Raw genomic sequence first — 14,735 nt, forward strand, 5'->3', positions numbered from 1 at the left:
TCAAAGCCCCACTGAAATCGCACATCTTCACTTAGAAAAAAGTGAGAAATGTTGCTTACATAAGGTAAGGTTTCTCTTGCACTACCAAACAAATACAGTGATGCAGCTCATGCTTGTAATGTACTGGTGTTAGTATTTCTTTCTCCAGATATTTCTGATTTATAGCTGTGATTACAATTTACAACATCACAAGATCAGCAAGAAGGAAGGCATAAACTCATGAATATCAGGAACGCTCTAAGACATTGCAAGTTGCACTGAGTAAAGATCAGAATTGAACATGACAGGTTACAGATAATTATGCAAGTGCAGAAGCTGAAGAGTGTCTTCTTTCTAGAAAAAATAAAAACCACAAAATTCCTGCTCTAGATGGGAGCAGTATATCTATTAATTGACTATTCCATGTGACTACAGGAAATCAGACTGAAACTGGTTTAAAATGGCCAGGTAATATCCCCAACAAGCAGCACCATTAACTTGTCATTCCATGGAAAGGAAGAGGATGTGTATTGTAATAAGGTTCAATAAATCTTAAATACATAAATATTTTGAGAGACAGATACTCACTCAGCAGGATTCTTGCAGTGATGCAGAATGGAATGGAGTGCAATTTTTTTAACTTCAAAAAATGACTTACTGTGTTAGTTTAGTGGGGGGAGTATTTTGGCAGATAAGTCTGAAGGAGACTCGTTTCTGAGTCCAGAAGACAGCACTTATTAGTTAAGTTCACACACTGACAAAGTAATTGACAGCCTTCTGTGACTGTTGGCAGCTAGTTTAAACTTAAAAGCATTTATAGATCATCAGAGCTTGTTTTCACATTATACTTTGCCTCAAGGATTTACTTTCTAGAAATTCAGGACAATAGGTTTGCTCTATTTAGTCTCTGTTACCTAGAAAAGCCAAGCATTTAGGCATTAGGTGCCTAAACAAAAGTCTGCCCTGCTTGCTTCAACCTTGTGCTGCATGAGGTGATTTATTGTTCTCAAGTGTTTAAAGAAGGGAAAAAAAACAAACAGGTCTCACAACTCCCCCCAAAAAATGGTAGCGCCTGGGAGGAGGTTCATTATGGAGGCTTTCTTCTTGGTGAGAATGCTGAAGAGTGACAGGCAGGGAAACAGCAGCTGTGTTATTTCAGTGCTAGTCCACCTGATAGTTGGCATTATCGAAAAGAGGAGTGACAGTTCCATCTTTCCACTCGATGAGTATCTCTCCATGCCGCAAGGAAGGGGAACGAGATGGTGGGAGGTATGGCTGGGGGCATCTTCGTAAGGGAGACGTCTCCTGTAAGTCAGCTCTGTTGCTGCTGGCTGGGGGGTTCTTCAGAGCAGAGAGGATTTTCTTCTTCCTGGGGTAAAAGAGGCAAGGGTATGTAACTGCATCTGCGTACCGCTTTGTTGCTTTTCCATGTACACTGAATCAGCAACCATCATGCCCAAATTCCCTTAATATCTTCAAAGATTATACCATATGCATAGAGAAGAGGTAGCCAACAGCAGTATTTATTTGGGATAGTGAGTAGGGAAGATAACAGCAGAGAGGAGAAATAATCAGTAACATCATGAGCGAGCACAGACACATTCTGAAATGCCAGACAGAGGCAACAGCCTGAAAAACCATAATCTAACTTACTTGTTATAATGAACATTGAGTGTCAGTATTATTAATCCCAGTATGAATGCCAGGGGGCTGAGGACTAGCATTGCCGTCTTCCAGTTGGTGCCTGGGAGGATGTAATAGAAAACAATCATGCCATGCCTATCCCCATTCTTATACAATAGCCAGCGTTGCTGCAACAACACATCAAATGTCCCTGCGAACTAGCAGGTAACAGGAAAACTGCTTTTTTTATAACATCAAAGCCACACAGCTGCATTAAGTTGCACAGTATCCCTCTGTTGAAGTTGGCCATAGGAAGATTTTATTTCTTGCCTGGAAGATGACAGCCATTCATGCTTCCCTGTTCTTCAGCTCTCCAATAAAAAGGCTGAGGAAAGGCACTCCTGTTAGAGCATGTCTGAATTTCTCATGGTGAAATGGGGCAAAGTATGTGCATGTTCTCATTTATTTCTGTAGTCTATGTCTGGAGAGATTTGCATGATCTTTCAAAGGGGTTTTCGACTAAGTACTTCAGGGTTCTTGTTCCCTACTAAACATCCAGGATCCAGAATCATGTAACTGCAGCTTATTAGAAAGCCGGTGGCACTGATGAGCCTCTATCCAGCTGTTCTCTGTCCTGTGCTGATCTCTGGACCCACCTGCAAGCCTAGCCCCGGTGGTTTTCCCTCGATTTCCATGATGCTTTTTAGAGTGATTGTACGACACATCTGGAGGAAGAAGCAGAAAGACACAGATTAGTGGTTCCCATTGTTGGACCAAAGGAAGCTCTGGTTTCTTTCTAAGCTGAGCTATAGCAGCATGTATGGAGCCAAAAAGGGGCAAAAGGCTTGCTCCTCAGTGTTTCCCTGTGTCTTGCTCTAGTTGTTGGAGGAGTTGCTTTGATATATGTACCCAATCATAGATATCCTTTGCTCCTAGCACATCCTATGGCTTTGCCTTCAGGCTAAGGTTATGGCCATACACTGAACCACTTGTCAGGACAAACATCTCAGTGTGTCTTGTGAGAGTAAACTCTTGAGTTTCTCAGGTATATACATGGAAGTTCTTCAGGAGTACCCAAGTGCTTAGCACTGCTGAGAAAAAGAAAGCTTGAGTAATTGCTAGATGCTGCCCACACTTTCCTTCCTGTTTTTGTATATGAATTCAGAAGAGAAAAGTGCTCACCCTCGTGTTCTGGAAGGTATGTCTGTTTGGTCTTCACAGGAACCACTGTGCTGTTCAATTTATTCACCAGAGGTGAGTCAGTCAAGCCCACAGAAGATTCCTTCTCCATGGCACCAGTCTTTGATGACTCGATGGTTTTACCTTGGCAGGAAATAAAGCATGTGGTTATAATAAACTTTTTGCACAGAAACCTGAATACATTCAGTGCCCAGCAAAGGAAGGGAACCCTGCCCAGCCATGTTAGTCCTAACCCTGCAACACAAATGGGATGCAGCGCAACAGCAGTCACCTCTTACTGTATATCAGAGGTTTTCCTCTTGGATTTCAAAGAATAAATTAATTTCTCAAGACTGAATCTAGAGCTGGAACAGAGTTTATTTTCTGGTGCAGAGTAAGGTAATTAGTCTAGAAAGTATGTGTGCAACACCAGAAGTTAAAGGGTTGTGAGGAGGAAGCAAACTGAACTGTAGCTAAGTGTTACAGATAATACTAACACAGCAGATGAAGAAATGGGCTCAAAAGGGTGGAAAACAATCCTTATCTCTTGCAAGTGAATAAGATAAGCATGATTCCACATATCAAATGTTGCTGATTATTTGAGAAATCTAGATACTGTAGAGTTTTTAGGCTGAATGAAAAGGTCACGGATGGCAGACTGTCTTCTGGAGGGGCTAGAGTGCTCTGCTTTGATCTAGATGCTGCTGGAATGCAAATAGGAACGCAAATGAAGGGGGAAAAGCTTATGTATCAGGTAGGCTTGCACAGTGTCTTCCAGACACTGCTGCTGCAGTAACCTGAGCTGGACTCTGAAGTACTGCAGAGGATATGATGTGCAGAACAAGCTCTGACCAAAGGCAGGTGTTTCTGTGTGGCAGCAAGCTGTCAGAGGCAGCAAACTGGCTGAAAACTCGATTGCATTTTTTGCCATGACAGGACATGGCAGCAGGACACTCTCCTGCACTTATCCATGTGGCAAGAAAGCCAGGCCTGCCGTGGGGCTGGTAAGAAAACTGTCAGTCTGCACAGGGCATGCTAGTGCAATCTGATTTAAAGCCCGTCCCGTGTTTACCCTTGCAGCCTTATTTGGGGAGCCTGGCTCTGAGGCAGCCCTGGACTGCCAGGAACATTGCCTCAGGGAATGCAAATGCTCTTTTCACATGCCTTTTTCCCATATCTTAAATGTCGTATGCGTGTTCTGGCCTATATTTAGCTTGCCTATTATAGTATTTGATTTTTATTTGCTGTATTTACCTTCATGCTAAACAAACATTAATGCTTGTGACTACTGGTCTGTGATAATTACACGTTAACTTTCTAGTAGGCTTATTAAAAACCTCATTAACAGACCGTCTTGTCTACATGACAGCTGTAAAAGTTCTCATATTCTGTTTCCAATTAGATATAATGTCTTTGCGTCATAAGCATTTACTCTTTGTCCATTTGCTTACGCCAAAAGAAAATCGTCATATTTTTTTCTTTATTCATTTCTGCAAAGCTGAAAATCTCTCTGAGGACGTGAAACCTTCCTATGAGGGAAATAATTTCCCTTGAGCAAGATTGGGACCCTTGTCACCTACAGTGAACAAACACAGAAAAGCCATTACAAACACTGTAATTTGGTCCCTGGAGGGGAAGAAGGGAGGGGAGAGGAGGAACTGAGTGTGATTTTTCAGGTCTCGATTCTGGACACAACTACACAAGAGAAGACCTGCAAGCACCTCTCTTTGCAGGTGAATTAAAGGAAATGGGTAATCAAACTGGATGATGGATTACGGTCCAATCATAGTGGCTAGCAGCGGGCTTCACCAGCCATCTGAGGAATGGTGACAGCCACACCTGGGTGCAATGGCTGTGCCCAGCTATCCTTCACTGATTCAGGTGACATTTCCAAAGTATCTGACTTCTGGCCATCACCAGCAATGCAGATGATGTTTAGAGACCTGGTCCTGCAAGGTGTGTGGGAGGTGCTGCTCAGTGCTTCCAGAAAGCAGCAGGGATGACTGTGAGTTGTTTGCTATGTCTGCAGATGAGGCTGATGTGACCATAGGTTAGAATGAGGGATGAAAGTCTGGTTTTACGTGACCCAGATGATGCCCAAAGTTAGCAGTTAGCTGTTTCTAACTCTACCTCATCTTACTTTCATATATCCACACCCGTGTGTCTACAACTCCTCGCACTGATTCAGCAGGTCTCAGAGTGGCAGCAGCACAGATGGTTTCATCCTCCAAAGTCTTCCACCTGCTGAATTTGTCCTTCTTCCTTGAGACAAAGACCTTGTGGCCTCCATCCTTGGTGCTAAGGTGGAAGCCCAAGCTTTGCAGAGTCAAGTGCCCCTTCTTGCTGCAGGCCCACACTTGGTGTTCCCTGTTCCCACAGGGCTCCATCTTGGCCAGGCCGTACTCCCGTGTCCTGTGGGCTGACAAGCACTGCTTGGTCTGCAGGCTGGTGATGGTCCCGCTGGCCGGGTCCCAGCTCCATCGCTGCTGCTGGGAGTGTGGCATGCACTCAGCCAGGCCGATGCCGTCAGCCTCGCGATGGGACACATGGATGCATTTTTCCAGCCGGGTGTTCCTGATGAGGAAACCTTGTCCCTCTGCTACTGCAGTACAACCAGAGCAGGGTTTAATATGGTACATCTCCAAGGCAAACACATCACCTGAGCACCAAGCACTGTAAAAGCCCTGGGGAAGGGAGATGTAATGCACCGGACCTTTCCTGGGTGGGCTTGGCTACATAAACCATTCACCCAGCCTTCTGATTCCTCAGAATGACATTCCTTTAAAATTCAGAGTGTGCAGCAAGTGAGGAGCAGTACTGGGGGGAAGAAAGCAATGACAGTGCTGTGTGTCTAATTCCCATAGGACTAACAGGAAAAAAACACACCGTCCCTGGGAAATGGTTCTTTCATGAAATATCTGTCTCTACATATTTAGTTTGTATTTGAACTGATTATAGCTTGAAAAAGGTACCCATCTTTCTCTTCCTCCAAAATAATTGGATGGTCTGGATTATTATTATATTTTTTTTACCCTTTTCTAATTCAATTTTTTCATTTAAAAAGCAGTTGAAACCCTTGACTCCCTGAATGCTATCCATTTGGGGCCAATTAGGCCACTTAGGCTATCGCTCCATTAAGTGTCTTCTTGTGCTCCTGCAGGAACATTAAGATAAAACCGTACCCTGTTAGAAGTCTGCAAGCACTTGGCTGACACAACTCGGAATAAATATCAAACTAAACTGGCATTGGTCTGCACTCCCCAGACATGAATTTACCATTTTTAAGGGTCCCTCTGTAAAAGATGTTGCTGCTGTCCCACAGCAGACATGCCTTTTGAAATGGATATCATCCTGTTAGCTGGACAACTGCACCTACTTTCAGAACAAAATCAGCAGGTGTGGCCTGCAAACATCCTGAGCAAAATGTTAAATACAAAACCACACGTTGCTGACACAGATGTAGCTCCTTCCTGCTCTGTATTTTATGCCTAAATTGCAGACTGAGGGTTAGAAAGAGGTGGTTCAGCTTCCACATTCTCAGAGATATTTTGGGTTTGATTACACTTAACAAGTAGTAACTTTCAGCTCCTGCAGTGACATTTTTAACGCTTCCCCAGGAATCACAGCTTTAAAACCCTGTCAACATAAACCACTGAGTATAACAAGGAGACTGAAAAATGGTATTAGACAAGAAGACCGATGTTTATCTGAACATCTATTTCTGCAGAATTTCCCCTCCCAAAACAAGGAACAATGCTTTATTTTGGCAGCAGGTATTTGGCTCAGTACTTGAAAAAAAAAAATAATGACAGTGTAAACAGGAGCTGGTCACAATACTAAGAATAGGAACAATACTGTTCTTGTGGTACTCAGGGATATGACTGTGGTACTCAGGGATATGACTTAGAAGAGGTTTGTTGTTGTGGTATTGTTTTGTGGTTGTTTTTTAAGAGATAGGCTACTGGTTAGGCTGCGGTTGGACTTGATGATCTTCAAGGTCTTTTCCAACCTGAGTAATTCTATGATTCTATGATTCTATGAATAGCTTAAAAGAACTCTCATGTTTTTTTTTTTTTCAGGAAATTCTAGGGGTCTGCTAGATTAATAGTGTCTGTAGGCTGCTAAATCAGAAACAGCTTTGGGCCTTCGGTCAGGTCTGAATGCATGGGGAGACGCAGGCAGAAATCATGGTACAGCTCCTGCACCTGCGCTGGGAGAAAGCTGGATGTGTCCATGCAGGCAAATTCGGTTTTGTGGGCCTCAGATAGTCACCAACCCAGGCAATCCCTGCCAAGAGCAGGTTCCTAAATGGCAATTAAATTTCTGGAGAGCTTCGGGTAGCACATGAGTCCCGTCATCTTTATTTCTTAGTGAGGGCTAACACTAAGTGAGAGATGGGTTACTGCTAGCATCCAATGGCAGGAGAAATGTCTCATATTAATCTCCACTAATCTTTAGACAATCCAAAGGGATGAATGCAATCCCCTCCCCACCCCTCCTGCCCTCAATCTGTTTATTTTTAGGAGCTGAAATGCAGGATTCTCAGAAACACTTTGCTTCATTTTAACTGAGAGAAGTTGATTTCAGAAGTGATGAAGTGAGAGCCACATGAAAATGTAACGGAGGAACGTGAGAACCTGGTGGGTCAGATAAAGTATTTTCTGAGCACCTCATCCTGTCTCCAACACTGATCATCAGCGTTGGCTTGTAGGGAAAGAGAGTAAAAATCAGGCAAGTAGAGAGAGCATGCAAGAGATATCTGCAAGCACTCCAGTGCTTCTTTCCCAAGCTGTATGAGCAAGCTAGGAGAGCACTGTTGGGTATCTATGATTAAAATCATTTTTCCCACGTACAATTATGTCATGTTTTTCCACTCTAACATTCAATAACCATTTTATTGCTCAATCAGTATCATGAGCTCCTTCTGCTTCTCCACGCAGCCAGCCTCACTTTGGCTTATTCTGAGTAATTTCGTGCCATCAGCAAAATGTATTACTTCATTATTCACCCCATTTCCCAAGATCACTGTGCCACTGATCTTTGTCAGAGCTTGCAGATACCTCACTCTGCTGTGATCACTGTCAACTTATTCTGCCTCTTTGTTCCTCGCCTTTATCCAGTTACCAGCCTGTGGGTGAAATCTCTTGTTACACTGTAAGGATTCAGCATTGAAGGTTCTCACAGAAGAATCTTTCTCAAAGCCTTTTGCAAATACAAGTGCAAGGTCTAGATCAGCTCACCATTTTCCGAGCCATTGATGCCATCACTGATGTTAGTGATCCCACTACAAGATCTGCATTGGCTTTTCTCACACTTGTTGGTCTGACTGCAGATTCTATTTCTTGTTTCTCCTGATTTACCTGATTCCAAAATCGAACCAGTGAACTGTGTTGTCCAAGCTGTGCAAGGATCCTTCTCAAGACTGACATAATTGCCATAACCCAGTCCTTTGGTGCTGAGTCTGCTTTAAGGAACAGTTTGCATAGCCCTTTCAGGTTTTAAAAATGTTGTATTCTGTTTTGTTTAGTGCACAAGAGCCTGTCATTTGATGCAGATTTATCTTTTCTTCCCTGTGTACATTCCCTGGCAGTGTACATTTCTCTCTAGGACATCACTGTACTATCCCATATTACCTACCAGGCTCTTGCCCTTTTGAGCTGGCTTTTTCTACCAGTTTGCTCAGTTTTATGCAGATTTCAGTTTTCAAAGACTCACTCCACTGAATATCCAATGCAGCCTGTCTGCCAAGGAAACAGACGAAAGCTGGGGAAGCTCAGCACTGCAACCAGTGTGCTTTCCTTTGAGATTTGTACATCTCCTCAGTGGTGTATGTGGTCTGAGCATCTGCCCTACTGATGGTGCTGCTTCTCATGCTGTGAATCTTGTAAAGCTGGCTTTACAAAAACAGAATTTCCCCTGTGACCCCGTTGGACGTTATGAACTTGAAAGATTTTTACAAAGAAGGTGATTCCTTGATTTGCATGATCCCTATCAAGATGAGAACCTGTGTGCATTGTTTGGGTTCACCTCCTGCCAACAGCACATTATTGCTTTCCTGACACCTTGATGCTTAAAGGAGACACTGATGGTTAGCTAAAGGTAACTGGCAACAGTCATTGCGACCCCACAAGTCGTAAGCAATACACACACCACGAAAGCAGAAACTTATTTACCTTGGGATACATATCAGGCACTGAGACTCCTAAGTCAGGAAGAAAACGACTTTTTTCCTCCAAAAATGTGGAGTCCCTGAAGCCCTGCAGATGAGGCCGTCTGCCCTAACATTTTGGAATGGTAGCCTGGAGCGTGGTATCCAACTTACACCCTGGGGATGTGAGTCCAGCCTCTGTGGAAATGCCAGCCTTACCCATGGAACTGGAATAGATGCCTGCTTTGATCTGCTTGTGCTTGAACATTTTGGCCTCTTTATATTTTTAGGAGCAAAACAAACAATTTCTAGCAAAGGCACTCGATGCCAGCTTGTTCGTCCTATGACACTGCCACTCTGTCTGGTCACAAGAAAGAAAAACAAGCCAATGCAGAATGCAGTCCCCTGCCTTTCTGTGGCATAACCACCCTTGGGACATTCTGCTCCTTACAGTACCAGCAGCAAAATCCATGCAACATTCCTAATTAAGGTAATGCTGTCAGGAGAGCCTCAGTTACCTGTAGCCCCGATATTTATGGGAAAGTGTCTACTCTTTCTTAGCAGCGGCTGCACTGCTTGATCAAAGCCATTCAGGACATTGTTTGGGGTTGGTGCTTCCCTTTCACAGATCTGCAGAGGCAGAAGATAAGTCAGAACAGAGTGAGCACAGATTTCCTAAATGGGTAAGCAAGGAACATAGAAATACGGAACCAACACTGACTTTGGCTTCTTTTGCCCTCAAACATCATTGTGGTGATGGGGACAACACCGTTCCCTATCCTATACTGATACCTAACCCTCTCCCTTCAGGCAAGCACAGTATCTCCCCTCATTGCTAGTACCTGTTCCAGCGCCTGACACTGGTAATGCACAGCTACCACTCTTTTCTATCCAGACCTTTGATCACCATGATTCAATTTCAGGACTAATCTTAAATTCAGACATCCCTACTGACTCATTATAGCACATCTGCAAAACAAGGCAGTCCAGAAAGTTGGTGGATGAGGGCTGAAGAGACTTTCTTGGAATTAATCATAGCAACAGCAGCAATTCGCTGAGATGCCTGAAGCTATCATATCCTGCCATGAGCAAAAATGCAGCCTCATGTCTTTTCTGAACAGGAGGAAGCTGTTTCTGTGCTATTTGTTTCCATCTCCTACTGAGCATCAGGACTTGATAGAAATGAGAAGATGCTGTGGCAAAACAAGAGGGAAGCTCCACTGAAGGCTGGAAGGTTCCCCTGCAGATGTAACCTGGCACAAAACAAAGCCCTGTGAGATCACTCATAGGAACATTACTTTTAATTTAACTGAAGTAAGCAGCTTGAGGTGCTGTCAGTTATGGACAAACATAAACCAATGAGCAGGAGCAGACTTGGATGCTGCCCAGGAATAGTTCCTTTTTACAAAATCCCACCAATGCAGGAGACCAGCCTGGGGCTGTGGGATGAGGAAATTAAAAACGCCTTGTTGTCGTAAGAGGAATGTGATGAAGCAGATGACCAAGACGCATTTGGTCAAAAGTAGGAAACATAGATGCAGTGACAGCCATGGTGTTGGCCATCACATTGATCCAAAGGTGTCCAGTCTTTAGAAATGCCTCCGTTTTGGCAGTGTGTTTTGGTGTAGGAAAGACTGGGATAACTGGTTAAATCTGGAGGTCGATCAAAGCCTTATAACCCCACTGAAATCCTGTGTGTTAATACAGGTGAAGGTCTGACCCACACCAGTCAGCAAGGCATGGACTAGGGACTGGCCCAAGAAGAGCTCGGTGGGCTGATGAACTTACAGCATGTTTTTTTTTTCTTTAGGAACTTCCTGAAATTGGAGTATAAGAAAGGGACTGAACAGTCCGAGGGCTGTTTTCCAAGTAAGTAGAGCAGAGTTGGGCAGGTGTTCCCAAACGAGGGCCTGTTTTTCTGAGAGTTGTGGTTGAGAAATACCCATCCACTGTAACTGTGATTTATGCCCTCAACAGATTTCCATATGGCAGCTGTTTGAAAATCCACCTAGCTGACTTCCAGTTACTTTCTGGATCTATCCTCAACTCCAGGGACTCCACTGACAGAAGGCAAATCATAGAATTGTAGAATAGTTTGGGTTGGAAGGGACCTTTAAGATCACCTAGCTCCAACCCCCTGCTGTAGGAAGGGATACCTCTTACTACACCAGGTTGCTCACAGCCTCATCCAGCCAGGCCTTGAATGCTTCCAGGGAGGAAGCATCCAGAACCTCACTGGGCAACCTGTTCCAGTGTCTCACCACCCCTGAAGTAAAGGATCCTACCATCTAGTCTAAATTGACTCTGTTCCAGTTTAAAGCCATTACCCCTCATCCTGTCACAACATGTCCTTATAAAAAGTCCCTCCTCACAAGAGCGCTGCTCCTGAGTGGTCTCTTAGAAACCAGTAGAGAACATGCAGGGGTGATTGAAGACACATATTTCTCCCACAGAATGCAGGTAGACACAAATCACTGCCTGTTTGAGGAACAGGGGACTGCAACTTCCACGCAGGATTCAGATGTTGTTCACACTGCCCAATTGCCAAGGCAGGTAGCTGAACTGTGCAGCTGTTATTAGATCATCATTTGCACTGATTTCATTCTTGCTATTGTCTTTCCCACACATTCTCTCCTGTTTGTCCTATAGTGACAGCTCCAAAGTTTTGAGAACTTCTGTCCTTTGATTCATTGGACTTTTCTTGGGCATGGGGCAGTTTTGGAAATCTCTGTCATTATTTAAATCTGAGATCAGTGTTCTGTAGACTTACGTTCACTTTTATTTTTCTTTTTCTCTTTTTTTTTTCCTCTTTTTTTTTTTTTTTTTTTTTTTTTGGTAAAATGGGGCAAAGGCAAACCTGGAGCTGAGTGAGCAGCTACCTGGCAACTGTGGGTTTATGGTGCACTGTTTCCATCACTTCAGACAACAGATTAGCTCTCATCAAGTCATGTCATTTTTATAGGAAAGTCAACAAAGCCTACTGATATTGCCAGTAATTAGCTGGCAAATTGCTTGTCAGGGCAAGCACCTGATTGCAAATACTTCTTGTTCTGCACTCAGATTACTTTCCAGCAGCATGGTAATCTGAGACTCATTTCCAGCTGTTGCTCTAGCAACAACACTGCCCTGTGTTTTTTCCTTACTATTGCAGTTTTCTTGGGAAAAACCTTATTTCTTGATTGACCAGCAAGTCTTCATAGCTCTTCTTACTGGTATAAGGTCTACTTTTTTCTGAGTATCTAAGACACCAGAGCAGTTACAGAAATAAAGGGAAAGTTTTAGTGTAGTAATTGATGGGAAGCAGAGGTCAGTGAGGACAAAAAGCTGATGTATGTGGGGATAAACAGTCCATGGAGGGAGATGTGCAGGAGGTCTTTGTAATCCAGGAAGGTCAGACAGACTGGGTCGGGGCTGACTGGCCAGGAACCTGCTCCAAATGGAACTGGGGGTGCCAGGGGAAGACAAACAGCATTAAGGAGTAGATGGCTCCATGCACACAGCATCCTTGCCATAGGAGAGCTTCCATGCAGGTGGAGGAGAGGAATCTGGTAGCCACTGAATAGCTAAACACAGTGGGGTGAGGAAATCCCCTGAACAGAAAACAGCTGGAGGCTGGAAAAATGTCTGGGGAAGAAAAAGTACTGGATACTGTTGGACTTTATTCCCTTTCCACAGATGAAAACAGACAAGCAAACAAAAAAACAGTGGAACTGGAGCAGTCAGCAGTGCAAACTGGGGAGAGTATGTGGGAGAAACATCTATGCAGCCATTGCACTCAGCTCCCTTGAAGGCATCAGTGTGGAATGTGGGATTACTTCAGCAATTTTTTGTTTGCAGCTTCTGTCTGATCTCACAAGCAAAGGACAGTGCTCTGCTGGGGTGCTGTGAGACTTCACTTTGCAGGAAGACACTTCAGCTCCCCCACAGCTGGCAGGGAGTTTCCAAAGTTACCAGCAGCTTCGGCAATTCCAGGATTCCCATTTTCCAGCAGGAAAATGAGCCCTCTGAAGTCTGCCAGGACCAAGCACCTCTGTCCTGCTCAGTGCCTTAGGACCGCAGCTGCAGGTGGGATAGGCTGCAGATCACCCCAAACAGAGAAAATTTACTCCCTGCCCTCCGAGCTTGTTTTGTGCATTGCCAGACACTGGAGAGATGCATTCAATTATTGCAAAACCCCTGTGGTTTTATTAGTGGTTTAGCTGAAATGCAGCAACTGGTCACACAATTACATCAAATGCATTTCACTGGAAAGGAACAGAAATTTGGTGGGAAACATCCTGTGATCCTCTTTAATTTACCAATAAACCAGCTGTGGGGCTCCTGTTGTGTGACAGCAGTAAAGCAATGCTGTCTCCCAGCACTTGGCAATATCACTTCTGGAGCAAAGAGGAAGACAAGATCCCTACAGCTTTACTGCAGTCCCGACATCCCAACGTCTCCTGCTCCTTCCCTGACTCACTGACGCACATCTCACTGCTCACTGGCATAACAAAATGCATGCGTCCAGTCTGAGGCTTAAAAAGGAGAGGTGGAATTTGCTGGATTTACTTTAACTGAGGGTTTAGGGTCCAAAAAAATGACCTGTGAGTCTGAGGGTTTTCTTCAGGGAATAAAAATCCCAGGTGTAGAGACAAAATTGTTGTCTAGGGAGCCTGAAAATCTCTAACCATGCTGCTTGTAAAACCACAGGTCTCGTGTCCTTGCAGCTTCAGGGGTGAATGAGCCCTGTAACACTTTGGGGATTTATTTTGGTGAAGCACTTTCAATAACCTGCATCCTCAGGCAGAACAGCAAAATAAAAACAGAATTATTTATTATTTCTGGGACTTTGCTGCCCACTGCCCATGACAGGTGGGCCAGCTGGAGGCCTTGTTCTTGAGAAACATTTCTCTGGCTCTGCAGGATGCTGCTTGCTAAGGCTTCTTCTTCCTTCCTCTCCCCAAACCCCAGGCTGCTTGGCTCCCAAATCCTCCTGTGCCTGCAGGATGCTGTATTTCAGCAGCCTTGGCAATAGGCAGTCACCCACTGGAGCACAGCATGATCTGTGCAGTGCTGAGTGGCACCAGCTCCCCAGCACATCCTGCTTCCCACTGACCACTGTGCAGCAGGACCAGCACTGCAGGGTCCTGTCTCCTTTTCCACTGCATTACACCAGGACAGGACAAAGAAACCAGCACCCAGGGATTAATTCACACACAGTTTGCCTGACTTGCTGTTAGAAGTGGCTGGTATGATGCTGCAGTGCCCCGCACAAACAGACCCCTTAAACACTTGTGCTAAACCCTGTTTTAAATTTGAAATGCACCTGTGGGCACCTGTTTTACAGTCAGCGGGCTTAGAGCTTTGCAGGCACAGCATTTCAGAAGACCGGGTTAAACTCCAGGAGGTGCTTCACTTCTCCCTTTTCTGGCTACCCCGAAGGAAGAGAAACTTACCCTCAAGCCAAGGCAGAAGGCAAATGCAACTCAGACTCAGCCTGAGAAGCTCCATTGTGTCCCAACTCGGGCGGGGAAGGAGCCTCGGGAGCTCTCTCTGTCATTCAAGGCAGAAAAAGCCTGCCAGGAGGAGGAATCTCCTCTTTTATCCTAGCGCTGGAGCCTTGGCAGTAGGCTTATCAGCGAGGCGTCGTTGTTGGGACGCGGTCCCGCTGGGCGTTATCCCGTTATCCCGTAGGAGCAGCCCTATGGCGAGCAGGGCTGGAGGGCACGCCGCACCGACGCGCAGCAGCCGCCGACCGCGGCCGCTCGCTGCTCCTCGGCAACAGGAGCCGCATGCTAAAGAGCCTGGCGGGCTGCCCCGCGGGGCT

The 14,735-nt window shown here is 44.9% G+C and overlaps 1 protein-coding gene across 2 annotated transcripts; it reads right to left on the reverse strand.

Annotated features, from left to right (window-relative positions):
* Nucleotides 1–132: 132 nt before the first annotated feature.
* On the reverse strand, nucleotides 133–14,730 carry LOC140263787 (uncharacterized). Of its 2 annotated transcripts, none has more exons than XM_072358963.1 (6): nucleotides 14,365–14,730; nucleotides 4,922–5,383; nucleotides 2,785–2,925; nucleotides 2,259–2,327; nucleotides 1,633–1,723; nucleotides 133–1,348 (listed from the first exon to the last, which is right to left on the reverse strand). In XM_072358963.1, the coding sequence occupies exons 1-6, from the start codon at nucleotides 14,417–14,419 to the stop codon at nucleotides 1,141–1,143; spliced, it is 1,026 nt and encodes a 341-aa protein (XP_072215064.1). In that variant the 5' UTR covers nucleotides 14,420–14,730; the 3' UTR covers nucleotides 133–1,140. The 2 variants fall into 2 exon arrangements, with proteins under 2 accessions (XP_072215064.1, XP_072215065.1); XM_072358964.1 differs by having other exon boundaries at nucleotides 1,132–1,348; nucleotides 4,922–5,380.
* Between the last annotated feature and the right edge of the window lie 5 nt (nucleotides 14,731–14,735).

Source organism: Excalfactoria chinensis, chromosome Z (assembly GCF_039878825.1).
Source record: "Excalfactoria chinensis isolate bCotChi1 chromosome Z, bCotChi1.hap2, whole genome shotgun sequence".
Classification (NCBI taxonomy): Eukaryota; Metazoa; Chordata; class Aves; order Galliformes; family Phasianidae; genus Excalfactoria; species Excalfactoria chinensis.

Excerpts from the sequence above, each read along its gene's own strand:
- LOC140263787 (XM_072358963.1), bottom strand. The coding sequence starts at position 14,419 with ATGGAGCTTCTCAGGCTGAGTCTGAGTTGCATTTGCCTTCTGCCTTGG. Across the intron at positions 1,724-2,258 it reads CACCGGGGCTAGGCTTGCAG|GCACCAACTGGAAGACGGCA; the intron begins GTGGGTCCAGAG and ends ACATCCTCCCAG. Across the intron at positions 1,349-1,632 it reads CTCAATGTTCATTATAACAA|GAAGAAGAAAATCCTCTCTG; the intron begins GTAAGTTAGATT and ends CTTTTACCCCAG.